The sequence below is a fragment of the Scophthalmus maximus genome, chromosome 1, assembly GCF_022379125.1.
Source record: "Scophthalmus maximus strain ysfricsl-2021 chromosome 1, ASM2237912v1, whole genome shotgun sequence".
In the NCBI taxonomy this organism is placed as follows: domain Eukaryota; kingdom Metazoa; phylum Chordata; class Actinopteri; order Pleuronectiformes; family Scophthalmidae; genus Scophthalmus; species Scophthalmus maximus.
The window spans coordinates 8315972-8329034 of NC_061515.1; the positions used below are offsets into that span (position 1 = coordinate 8315972).

The 13063-nt window shown below is 44.8% G+C and overlaps 1 protein-coding gene across 1 annotated transcript in view; it reads right to left on the bottom strand.

The window, feature by feature from the left end:
- LOC118312797 (transmembrane protein 65-like) overlaps positions 1 to 13063 on the bottom strand; it is a 30625-nt gene that overhangs the window by 13933 nt on the left and 3629 nt on the right. The window contains exon 3 of the mRNA XM_035637727.2: positions 3162 to 3206. Within this exon, the coding sequence (XP_035493620.2) occupies positions 3162 to 3206 (45 nt within the window). The remainder of the gene's footprint in view (positions 1 to 3161; positions 3207 to 13063) is intronic.

Below are 13063 nucleotides of genomic sequence, written 5' to 3' on the forward strand. Positions count from 1 at the left end.
ACAATGGTTTGAAAGATAAATCAATATCCAAGGTAAAAGGGAAGATGAAGTCATCGAAATTATGCAAATCTCAGTCTATTCTATCGAGATGTGGCGGCCATATATGTTTAGCAAACAGTGTATATTCTCCGATGCCTGCAAAGACTAATTTTGAGTTGTGCAAATGTTCTACTTTGCTACAAGGTCACAAGATGAAGAATATATTAAACAATTTCCCAGCCTTAAATGCTCAGTATAGAGCTGCAAATTTTAATCAATTAGTAATCGACTACTAAAATTATTGCCAAATATGTTGGTGATCGATGAATTTGTTAAAGAGAAAAAAAAGTCAAAAATTCTGTGATTTCCGCTTCTTAAATGTGAAAATGATCTGGTTTCTTTGCTCGTCTATGACGGTAAACTCAATATCTTTGGTCTGTGGACAAAACAAAACATCTTCTTGTTATTTGGGAAACATTATCGCCATTTTATTGACCAAAAAATAATCAACAGATTAATCGATAGTGAAAATGAACGTTGGTTGCAGTACAGTAGCTCAGGTTGTGAAATACAAACCGAGGTCCATGACATTGAGGAAGACAGTTACAGGAGGAAGACGAGCACAGTTTATGAATAGGTCAAACGGTAAAATGTAATATTCAAGTACTACTAAAATACCATACGATAACTCAATGGGTATGTTATTACATCATATCTCTCTTGTACATCCAAGGTTGCCACTGCAGCAAAACACAAGCAAAGACCTGAACGCTTAAGGTCGGAATGGGTTTCGTGTTTTGCAAATTCAGTCCAACGTTGATCTTCTGCATGAACGGTGTCATGTGATATAATGTTGGTGCAGTGAAAGTGAATTCAAAATGTGAGTCACAGCCCGAGGACGGTTCAGTCTATAGTTGCAGTTCAGGTGAAGTTCAAACTTGAGTTCAGGTAACTGATCGGCGGAGAAGAGTTTGCGTAGAAGCACAATAACTGCGCAATACAACATTTCTTTCGTCATTCTGCTGCAGCTCTCCCTCAGCACGGTACGGTACGTACAGAGGATGTTCACTCTTGCTGTTTGAGCATCACCACTCAAAACACCTACTCACTCCCGACTTGAACACGGGCTATTAATGTTACGCCGACCGATTGTGAAGAGCTCTCAGCCTCAGCTGAATTCGATCCTGCTCCTCTCCAGAAAAAAACCCCACTAACTCAAGGGCGAAACCCCAAAAGTCAATAAGTCTCTACTCTGTTCAGTGAGCGAGCTTTGTGCAGAGGGGACTTGGACCTCTTGTTTCTCCAGTGTCTTTCATATAAAACATCAAAACATCCGACTGAAGGTTTCATTCGAAACTCAGAAACTGTCCAAAAAGCGTTTTGGTGCGAGGGATTGGCTCTTTTTCACTCATCTGCCACAGACTCTGTCGTCGCAGGATATATTAACCGTTTAACACATTAAAGTAGAGCTGAAACAGTTAATCGACTAATCGATTAGTAATCGATTACTAAATTAATCGCCAACTATTTTGATAATTGATTAATCAGTTCAAGAAGTTTTTATGAAAAGAAAAGAGTAAAAATTCTCTGATTTCAGCTTCTTAAATGTGAATATCCTCTGGTTTCTTTGCTCCTCTATGACAGTAAACTAAATATCTTTGGTGTGTTGACAAAACAAAATATCATCTTGGGGTTTTGGGAATCACGATCAACATTTTTCACAATCCTACGACATTTTAAGGACCAAACAACGAATCAATTAATTAGTCTGATTAATTAATCGATTATGAAAATAATCGTAAGTTGCAGCCCTACATGAAAGCCTTTAAGGACATAACGTCTTTCCCGAAATTACAAATTAACTCCTCTGGCTATGTTACTTGATGAAATGACTAATCATAAAGCAACATGGGGAATGTTTTCTTTCATTTTCTAGAAAGTGGAGTCCGAAAGCGGTTCAACATTTTACGTCTCAGAGTTAAAAGGCATAATGTTAAATATTGTCATATATATAACTTGAGACTGAGGTTGATGAGACATTTTTTGCTGTTTGCCCCAAATTAAATATACACTCACTGGGTTTAGTCCGAAAATAGGAAGTAGCCAAACAAAGAAATTCAGAACATAATCGCATATCAAGCTTATTTCGTGATCTATAAGTTTTGTGTTGAATAGCGCTTCTTTTAAAGTAATGAAAAGTAAAAGCCATCAACATGCATAACTGCGAGTAAGATAACAAAAACTAAACAGGCATCAACACACACAACACTAAGGCGTTGATGAAATTCATGAGTGTTCACCACTGACGCTGTGTTTTCTTTACCGAGGAGCCAAAGCAGGAAGAACAGCATTGCAGCACAGTCGACGAAAGAGCTGAGCTTCAGACCAGACCATATACTGTATTCTGTCACACGTGTCTGTCACTGTCACACAAAGATCTCATTGTGAAATGAATGCTGCGAGGAAGAAAGACAAACACGGGGTGATAGGAACGATGTTGTGTTTGCATGCAGACGTTCCGACCTCTGAGAGGCGTCAGGAGGAGGAGGAGGTTGGAAAAGTCTCAGGGGTCAAAGGTCATGTCAGTAACTGAGCACCGTCGAGTGACGGAGGCCTACGTGAGTATTCTGATGTATATATTATAATTATGTAAATATTTTTGCTCCTCATCATTTATGCGTCATTACGAATCCCTGGGACGAACAATTAACCACATAAGTAGAAGTTAATCGGAGCCCTGTAAAGAATTATTACTCAAACAGATCCATGAACCTGCCAGTTAACAGTTTTATACATTTTACATTTTTTCACCTTGTCACAAACTTAGTCTTGCATCTCTGATTCAGATCAGACTGTTTTCTCTGACAATGTGTGGCAGGTGCAATAACTAATGTAATATCTGTTGATGGAAAAGTTCTAATTCTATTAGCCAGGTTCGTGCACAGCACGTTTTTCTCCTTTCAATTGGGGTCACCATGGAAACAAAGTATGTCAAACGAACCACAAAACCCTGCTCTGTAATAGTAATAAAAGTCAATCCTCCAGTCATCGTCCTGGTTGACAGAAGCCTAAGTCAACCCTGGCGGTCATGCAGCAAGATTAATATTGTACTCATCTTAACTTCAGATAGGGAAATTCACATAGAAATGCACCAACAATCATAAATAAATTAGATTTCTTACCGTATCTCAGCTGTGCTGAAGTCGGTGGTGGGATTACCAGCTGCCCTGAAAGAAAGGGGGGAAAAAATGAATTATGAAGGATCAACATTTCATTTGACCAGGTTTTTTAAAGTCAGCATAAATGTCAGGTAGTTCTTAGAAATGGCAAAAGCCCTTCAGGCGGGACCTTTAGGACACAGTGAAGAGAGAGAGAGGGGGAGCGAGGGAGGGAATGGTAGCAGCGTGTCAGAGGAGATGAAAGGGAGTCAGGGAGGAAGAGGAGAAGGGAGCGGGACACAGGTGAGGACGAAGGAAGGTGACGTCAGAAAATGATCCTTCTGCCGATCGGGCCTCAGAGGAGGCATCTGATTATAAAAACACCGACGGGAGGAAAAAGGCCCACGGGTTGACAAACCGATGTTTTCTGCCTCCACATTATCATGTTTTCAAGCGATAGCCGCATCTCACACAGCATGGATGACGACCGGGCGACTTCCCTGACACCTAATCACACGTCTCTGACGGCGGCACATTGAAGCGGATGCGCTGAAGCATCTGGGAGGCTGCAGAGCAAAACGCGTTCGACAGTCGCTGAAGTGTGAACCGACACGATACATCGGTTTTGGGGATGAAGAGACATGATGAGATCATTCCTCATCATAGAAAAAACGACCAGTTCTTGAATTTGACACGTTTCTTTTCTTCTTGAATATACTTTGCGTCAAGGTTTGTGTCTGGCAGGACGCAAATGCAGACGAAGAGCCGGCCCGGATCAGGGTCAACAAGAAAGGCAGAGACAGAAGGGTGAATCGAGGCGTGAATAAACAATACAGTGAAAAAAGAGAGTTCTTAGAGTTCACCTCGGGGGCAGAATCGGGAATACTTCGATGTTACACAACGAATGGATTCATGCAGAAAAAACTCAAACCACTCGACTGTCGCATCAGGAAATGGAAGGAAGAAAAACCACCGTCTGCCTCTCTTTGCTCCATCCTGGCTGCCCTGCCCACCCATCTCCCTCTCGCACTCCATTACTTCCTTTCAGGAGTCGGTGTCACATTGCAAGCTTTCCCCCTGCGGCCTTCGGTCTCACGTCGCCGACACGACCGCGGACCGTTGTTCACCTCTCAGCAGACCGCGGACACATTCGCTACGCTCATCGTCAGCGCTCATGCTCGCACGCAGTCGCACGCCGCCATGTCCGTCGGCGCCTTCACCTTCACCTCCCTGAGGGAAAAACGTTTCTTGCTCTAATGTCTCCATGAACACTGTAGCGTCTACAAAAAGCATAAACTAACCCGACGCAGGTCAGGAGAGTAACTGGCGGTGGGGAACTTATCCGCAGAAGACGAACGTCTTCGGCATTTAAGGACCAGAACACGTTTCTTTCCTTTGACCAGGTCGTTCTGGGATTCAATTCAAACGCTGTCGATGATGCTCGTACGCTCATCGGTGAGTCCACACGCTGCCAGAGTGGCTGCTGCCTCGTCACCTGCATGACTTCTCTCACTGAAGCCTCCACCGAAAAAAACAACTGCTGTTTCCAATTGACTCTTATCCAATTCATCGGCTTCTCCTTGCAGGCGACACTGTCACGCACTGTACAGAGATGTCGAATTACAACCTTGTGGTCCATCAAATAAATCACTGTAGTCTGCCCCACTTTCATAATCAAAATAAATAATGCAATATATCATTCTGGCCCAAAACAGGAGCAGGTTCCTGCCATATTTTCCCATCACTTTAAAAACAAATTTAGGCTAAATGACAAAAGCTGAGCCACCAAGTCATCGTGAAGAACAAAAAAAAACCCCAACATTTACAATAATCAAAATCCCATTAAAGGTTTTGGGTTTTTTTTCTCTCCCAATCCATTGGACTTCACGGAGCCATTTATTCGCCCCGTGATATCGTTGGCGTGGTTGTCTACTGCCTCCAGAACTCCGCTGGTACAGGGTATTGATTGCATGGAGTCTTACAGTCTGCAGTCTCAAAGAAAAATCCAATCTCATGAGACGGGAGTGGTGAGAACATTTAACGGGCGGTGATAAGTAGCTGAGCCCGAGCAAGATTAAACACCAAGGCAGCCGTGTTTCATTCTGCCGTGTCCTGTGTGTCCTCCCACACAGCAGGCGCCTTGGCGTCTGATGAGGGCTGTTTACAGGTAAACGGAAGACACCGTGGGTCGCCATGTCAGCAGCAGCGGCTCCCCGAGGCCTCGACTATACAAGAATACTTACAATTCAACAACAAAACTGGCAACCGGTTCAGCAAAGCTGACAATTTCAAGACAGAACGGACAAGACAGGCTGTGGGCGGCCGTCTGATCTCATGTCTCAACTCTGAATCTCACCATTAATGAGCTTAATCTGCCTAATATCCCATATTCAGACAACCAGACCAGACATTATACTGTAAGAGGCTCAATCGGAATAAGTCCGACCATAGTTCACTTTCAAACTCAGAAGTCCAGCGAAAAACATTCCCATATTCTATTTGCTGCTTTGTTTGGTTTTGTTCGTACATTTTGTTTTCCTTCCTCCGCTGCTCTGAAATCGTCTGTGTCAAAGGAGGTTTCCTTTTTGCTGCGATCGCTCGAACGCGAGATAAAAGTCAGACTGTCTTTCCTTTGTTCTGCCTCCACAAATGACTCCGTGCAGACTCCGGCTCATGGCGCTGGTTCAGCACGACGGCTGAAGTGGGCGCGGGCGCTTTGGAAACTGGAGATGAGTCTGTGAAGGAGCCAAAAAAAGTCGAGTTCTCCCGCCGCGAAGCTCAGTTAGGATGAACTCACGTGTGTCGTCGGCCCGCCCTGAGCTTCACCGGCCCCCAAGTAAAAACGACAAATAGAGCCAATAAGATTTTCCGCACATTCAGGTCTCAGGGTGTTTCAGGGGCATTGTTCACTGTGGGACACGGTCAGCGACATGCAGTTTGTGGGACTGGCCTCTGTTGGAGCGCGTGTCTCTCCGGCGTCATCGAGCAAAGGCAGACTAAGAAACGTCCCTCGGGATGTTGTTGATTCTCAAGGTGCACGTCTCCTCACGAAGAGAAGAGCTTCTCATTATCCGAGTGCACTTTTAACAAAGGAGACTGTCCTGTGTGGGAGCAAGGTGTGTGTGTGTGTGTGTGTGTGTGTGTGTGTGTGTGTGTGACTGAGCATCATGCATTGCATCAATTGAGTTCACGCAGCAGAATGGGAGCGGCAGCGGTGCTCGGGCCATTCATCAACCGCGCAGCGCTTTGCTGTTCTCCTATGATTTATGGGACGGGAAAGAGGAAATTACACAGCACACGCAATGTGGGCCAAGGCTCGGACAGTCGTTAGTGGAAAAAAGATGAAATGGGAACAGATTCAAAACCAGGTTCGAAACCAAACTTGAATACAAATCTGAAGGTGAAATCAATTTGTCCACGGAATGCGTGATTCGATTTCGCACAATCACTTGCGTAACATATCTGAGAAGGGACATCAGTCACAGTCTGATGTCGTGTAGAAACTGTTGAGTCCATCATCGTTTTGTGATTTGCATATAGGACTTTAATTGAAACCTTTACACGTTCCTGTTTTTAGACTCTCCACCCTGGTGCGAGAGCCCCTCACGTGTTTACTGAAGGACTTCTAAATGTCACATCACATCTTCGAGTAGTATTTGTTTGTGCAGAGAAAATAATGAGCAGCTCACAGTAAATGCAGTAATAACCCGCCGGTGTGAACCTTTCAGTGAAGCTGTTACATCTTTCCCGCGAGTTCAGTGAACTCCGTCAGGCAGGTAGAAAGCCCAGTCGATTCCCCCGGCGCTAATTAACTCAGCTATGGAGAAAACGAGACAGAGAACCTGAAACTGGAAGAACACCGACAGCCACAAATCTTGATGGGAAGAAAAAACAGAAGCAGAACTGTTTCTATTTGTCTCATGGCTGGAACTCATCCGAGAGGAACAAAGAAAGAAACAGGGAAACATTTTTAATTGTGCAGCGAGCCGCCGGAAATAGAAACAGACAGAAACTCACAGTGACTTCCCCTGCACTTCGGTTACACTACGCAGAGATGAAGCTCCTGGTGGAACCTGCACTTCACATGAATGGTGAGGCCAGGAAATGCCGCGCTATCACATAAACAACACTGTCAGCTTCTATCCTGCACCTTCCCCATGGTGATGGCGGCACAAAACCTACAGTGCGTTACAGTAGATGCGCTGCATCATTTTTTTGCTTCCGGAGGGTTGAATCCTGCAGCCGCCCTCTGCTTCGAAAGCAACGCCTCGCAGTCCTGGTTACGAATCAAAGTGCAGCTTGTTTTCTGTCGTACAGAGCGAGTTCAATGCAGTAAACTGCATCTGCATCTGGCCTCATTGATCAGAAGACGCCCGGGGACACACGGACAGATGTTCGCAGGCCGTATCGTGCACAACACCATCGTGTCTGAGAGTGAGCTCACCAACGAGGCTTCCTGGAGCAAATGATGGAGCTGAGCCATTATTGTTTTTAATGAAATCTCTTCCAACAGTCTAAATGGCTGCTGTGAAAAAGTTTCTTTTCACATTTCTGAATGTCTTTCCTCTATTGGGCCGTGCCGACGTGTTACTGCGACAAAATTCATCATCATTCAATCATGAAAACTGCGTAATTTTTCTTTTTTACCAAAGACAGTGCAGGAGTATTTCCTCACCCAAGAGACCCAGTGGTCTGACTTGCAAGGATCATTTTTGTTATAAGTCATAAAATATTTGACCAATTAACACTTACAAGCTGCTGCAGTCAATATTTCATCCAATGGCGATGAATAAAAATGTTTTATTATACTGTATGTAACGTGAAAGAATCAGCACTTTGAGCTCGTTGTTTCGATTTTCTGAGCCCGTTACTTTACTGTACTGTTCTGTTTCTGGCCCAGACGTAGACCAGAGGGCGACAGGAGGCAGGTGTTCTGCGATGCATCGAGAGTAAGTGTGAGACAGAACGAGGGAAAAGACAGTGTGTGAGGAGACAAGAGCAGAGGAAATGAAAGAGAAAACAGATTTTTGAGGTGACAGAAGGTGGAGTACGCGTCGTGTGTAAAGGTCGCACTGTCCTCAGATGAAAAAAAGCTCATGACCTCATGATTGAATGGACAGGCGACCACAACGAACGCCGGCTTGAATATCAAACACCTCCCGTGGCGCATCACAATATTACCCAGGCGTCCGTGGCGCCTGCATAATTAGATTCATGCCTCGATCCATCTGTTTGGATGTCGCGAGAAAGACGCACCATATGCGGAGATTCTCCTCCCCGGCTCGTATATTTTAAAATTAGAAAAATATGCTAAATGAGAGACAATCTCACAGACAGGGCTCCTTTTATATTCAGCTTGTTTTCTATGAAACCTGGCCTTGATGTGTTCTCTGGGTATAAGACTTCAAACAAGGAAAAGCAAATATTGCTGTCAATCAGGAGAAGAAAAAAAAACAATAACATGGTAAAGATAATTTGTCACATTTGGTTATTATGGGGAAAAAAATAGATTTAATCTATTATCACACAGTTTCCTCAGACAGTATTGAGTGTAGATTAAATATAAAATGATAATTGCCATGTTCCCCATCAGTCTACACTCAATGAGCCACCAGGACTGAGGGAAAACAAAGTCTAAAAAATTAATATATGAAATATTTCATTTATGAAAGTATACTTGTGTGAAAGCGTCTTCTGGGTTGAATGTGTTCAGGCGTTATTTCTGGGACACCCAGAGACAGTTGGGGTCTGGTCCAAATGCCAACCTGACGTTGTCTAGGCTGCATATTTGGGTAGTTGTTGTGCAGAAAGGCGAAGAACGGCCTGAGTCCCAGGTCGCCTGCACTGCAGCAGGCTTTCTCCAAGGTCCTCTGTGATGGACGGTGCCTGGTGTTTGACCGAAATAGTCTTTGGATTTATGCACAAAGGCTTCAGTTTTTCGTCGCCTCTTCTGTCTTCATGCCGTAACGCCTTTAAAATCCTGTTTTGACAAAAGCTGGCTGTCAAGGGCCTTTTTACTCAAAGGGGCTTCTGTCCGGTGTGATTGATGGAGGGCTGCTGGTCGTCATTACCTCGGATTCTGCAGAGGAGCTACGAGGCCACGTCACGTGGGAGTGACCGTGATCAGTCAGAGCCAACTCTGGTCCGGGTCGTTCCGAACTTCTTCCATTTCCCAGTCATCGAGGCCACCGTGCTCCTGGGAACACTCCGTGGTTGTATATCCCCGTCCTGATTTACGCCTCGCCACAGTTCCATCTCGGGGCTCTACAGAGACAACTGCAGGGCGCCGCCTGGGTCCTGATACACAGTGTGAACTGCGGGACCTTACAAAAGCAGGTGTGTGCCTCTCTGAGCTCTGTCCGGTCGATTCAATTTGACACATCTCAAGGATAATCAATGCAAACAGGATGCACATGGGACTAGTGTGGAGAGACAGGGTGAGGGGTTGCGGAGGATTCTTTTTTGCCAATTAGAGATTTGAGAGGCTTGAAGAAAGATTTAGATTCACCAGAAAACCCAGCCGTTTCTCTTGAGCATGTTAAAAGTGGACACCAGACTATGACTGGAGCAACGCCGTTATAACTTCCATGTGTACATATATATATATAAGAGATATTATTGATAGGCATAGGCAACAGAAGGTGGGAGGACAGGACTTATCAAAGCGCTCACTGCAGTGCGAGGAAAAAAAAACCTCAGCTTATCTTTCGTCCGGCATCATTTTCCACTTCAGCAGCCACTGCAGTTTACAAAAGTTTCCACTGAAGAGCCACTCTGGCTGAAACCTCCTTGGCACGACGGGACCGATAAGTTATTCATGGCTGGTCGCAAAACTACATTCAGTAAAAACACACAGAGTGTGATTAGTCCGTGCGGTGAATGGTGCGTTTGTCTGAGCACAAATCCCCGCACGGCGACAATGTGCGCTGGGCAGCAGTAGAGCCGACGGCCCGACTCGGCGAGGATCACTGGTGCATGATGGGGGCATCATAACCGCGACTTGCAAAAATAAGTCAACGGCGATGAATCCTCTACTAAACTATAAGGGGCCACTTGTGTTTGAGGTGAAATGTCACCGCAGACCACCATTATGCAGCAGTGTGTGAGCCTTTACATAATAATGGTCCCGTCTCCACACCGCGGGAGAACGGTCGGACTGGGCCCATTTTTCATTCTGCTTCAGGGGGGAAAGCACTAAAAAAAAGGGCCGGCGCCGCTCGGTCACAAACGTCTTGAGCCGCTCTGAGCCCGGGAGGCAGAGAGTGCCTCAGTAAATCGTTAAAATGGTTCATTCCCCAAAAGGGTACACGCAACATAAGCAGTAGAGATGTATGTCGATTGTGTGATTGCGTGATCGAAATCCCTTTTCAGCCCGTAGGGTGGCGGCTCAGAGGTTGTTGTTGTCGACCGTAACCAAGGGCATTTCGAAAAAGGCAGGAAACTGGCAGGAAGAGGAAGGGGAGGAGCTTAGCGCCGCAAATGTCAGGCGGCCTACATCCGGCGAGTCAAACTGGCGTAATAATTACAGTGCATGACTAGTGGCAGGACAACTTTAATATCACCTTGCACTATGGAGGCAAAATATATTGTGCACATAATATATTGGGCCTATCATCCTCAAACCTGAGGATAAAAAAGGATGGAAGCTTTAACCCTGGACTCATTGCACCCACTGAGTCTGCAGTCATGGAGAGATTAAGATGAAGAAGAGTTTTTAAAAGTTTCAAACAAACATGGTTGTTTGAAGCTCTCACTCCACTGTGCAGTCCTTCAAGAGGAATTGCCCCTGCGTGGTTTCATCTCGTGTTTTCCGTTCCACCACCCGTCTGGCGCGGAAGCCGCAGTGGATGTCAGCGAGTCAGCGTGTGACTGAACGCTGATCACAGCGGTCCAGATGGACGTGGCGTATTCCCTCATCGGCCGCACCTCCTCTTCCCCTCTCTCTAAATCCTCCCTCTGAGCCTCGTTCCCTCCGTCTTTTGAACATAAAGACACATTTATATGCAAATATATGCTCCCTGTCTGAGAGGTGAGAGAAATAGCTTTTTTCCCCCTATCTCTGAAAATGCGTATAGATAATAATAATAATAATACATTTCATTTATAGAGCACTTTTCATTGCTAAAAGCAATCTCAAGGTGCTAGATCAGCATGTGTTCCGGGTGACAGATTCAAATTCACAACGTTACACTTCAGCCCGCTGAAAAAATTGTACTGTAGTTTTTTCTTTAGTTTTCTATTATTGGCAGTTTTCTCTGTAAAACCACCGGATCATTCCAGTGCCAGTTTTTTCGGCCATTTTGTACAACTAATATTAATAAATAAACGTACACGGCAAAGTCTCATCTTCTAATCACGCTTGAGTTTGGCTTCTGGCAAATGACATGTTCATCAAATGACATGTTCAATCGGGAGATAATATCCTCATCATCATTTCTCCAGTGGAGCCACATTTCCCTCTCTGCATCATTACTGTAACATCCTAATGTTGTTCAGACAATCACGAGCGCCTTCTCTCATTTCTGATAACATGGTTGTTTTTCATTCTTAGTCCGATACTAAAACCCGAGCCTGAGTTATCTGGTTAGTCATGACAGATTATTATATCTTTGCCCAGCCGAACATTTCTTTACCATGACAGGACTGCGTGTACAATTAGTTAGTAAGAAATGATAAGAAAGGGAAACTCCTCGAGATCTTCAGCTCTGTGCTTTATGTGTTTTATTTTCTCATTTCATTTATATTGTGAGCTATTTTTTTCCCCCCGTTTCTGCCTAGAAACCCAGTTCTTCAAACTTTTGAAACATTTTCTGGAAAGTCAGACACAGAAGCTGGTGGAGGGACAAACTGGCGACATCGCACCAGACTTCACTGCACGGATTTGAGAAGAAGATTAAGATGCTGCATGGAACCACAGATTATGAAGGACCATTTCTGAAGAAGAGTTTTCAGTTCTTGTAAAAACTTAATATCGACAGAGGCTTCTACGATCCACCAACAGCACTTCTACACCACATTCACATTGCTGTCTACTGCACTTATCACATATTTAGTTTCAACAATGGACCAGATAACTGCATGATATATGAAAGGATCCAAATCCTCCATCTCTGCTGTTTTTCCTCAGCTCCGTGGAGCAATCAGCGTCGTTCAGCTCCTCTTTTTTTCTTCCTCACTTTTTCCGACCCATAGTTTAAATCTTTAATCCTCTGGTTCACCCCCGCTGCTCTCGTCAGCGTTGATTTTCGGCCACAGCAGGCGTCTTACTTTCGGCTAGATAAGCAGGTTTGCTAAAAATATGCATGACAGGAACTCAACGAGGTGATCACAGTGTTGTGCTTACACTTCCCCTGAACGGACAAATCGTCGATTTGATGCAGAATGTGAGTAATGTCTCTGCCTTAGGGACTTATTAGAGGATCACACCTCTGCAAATCACCCTTCATAATCCTCACATCAGCATGGGTGGAGATTTCTGGCTTCAAAAAACTCTCAAGAGAATTAACCTTAACACTTAAAAATAAAAACATAATAATGAACTTTGATTCAACAGCGCAATCTGGAACAAAGCTGAGCGTGCTCAGTATATATGGCCGCAACCAGCATTCATATACAGTGCTGCAGTACCACCCCATGAACTCAGAGGACTGCCCCAGCGCTGAGGCATGTCGGTGTGATCAAACTGACAACCCATGCTTCGTCACCATTCAGCCAACCTGCACACAAGCACCAAGAAGATAACAAGGGTCTGGCGTCAGGTGTCCCGCAGCCCCCGGGGTTTTGGAATGACGACGGCTGATGATGATGATGAGCCTGTCAAAAAAAAAAATTTCAATCTCTCGGCCTAGTGAGTGTGTCAACCAGTCCAGCAGTCACCGATTCAGTCGTAGGCCGCGGCCTTCACATACAGCATGGTAGGAGAGAAC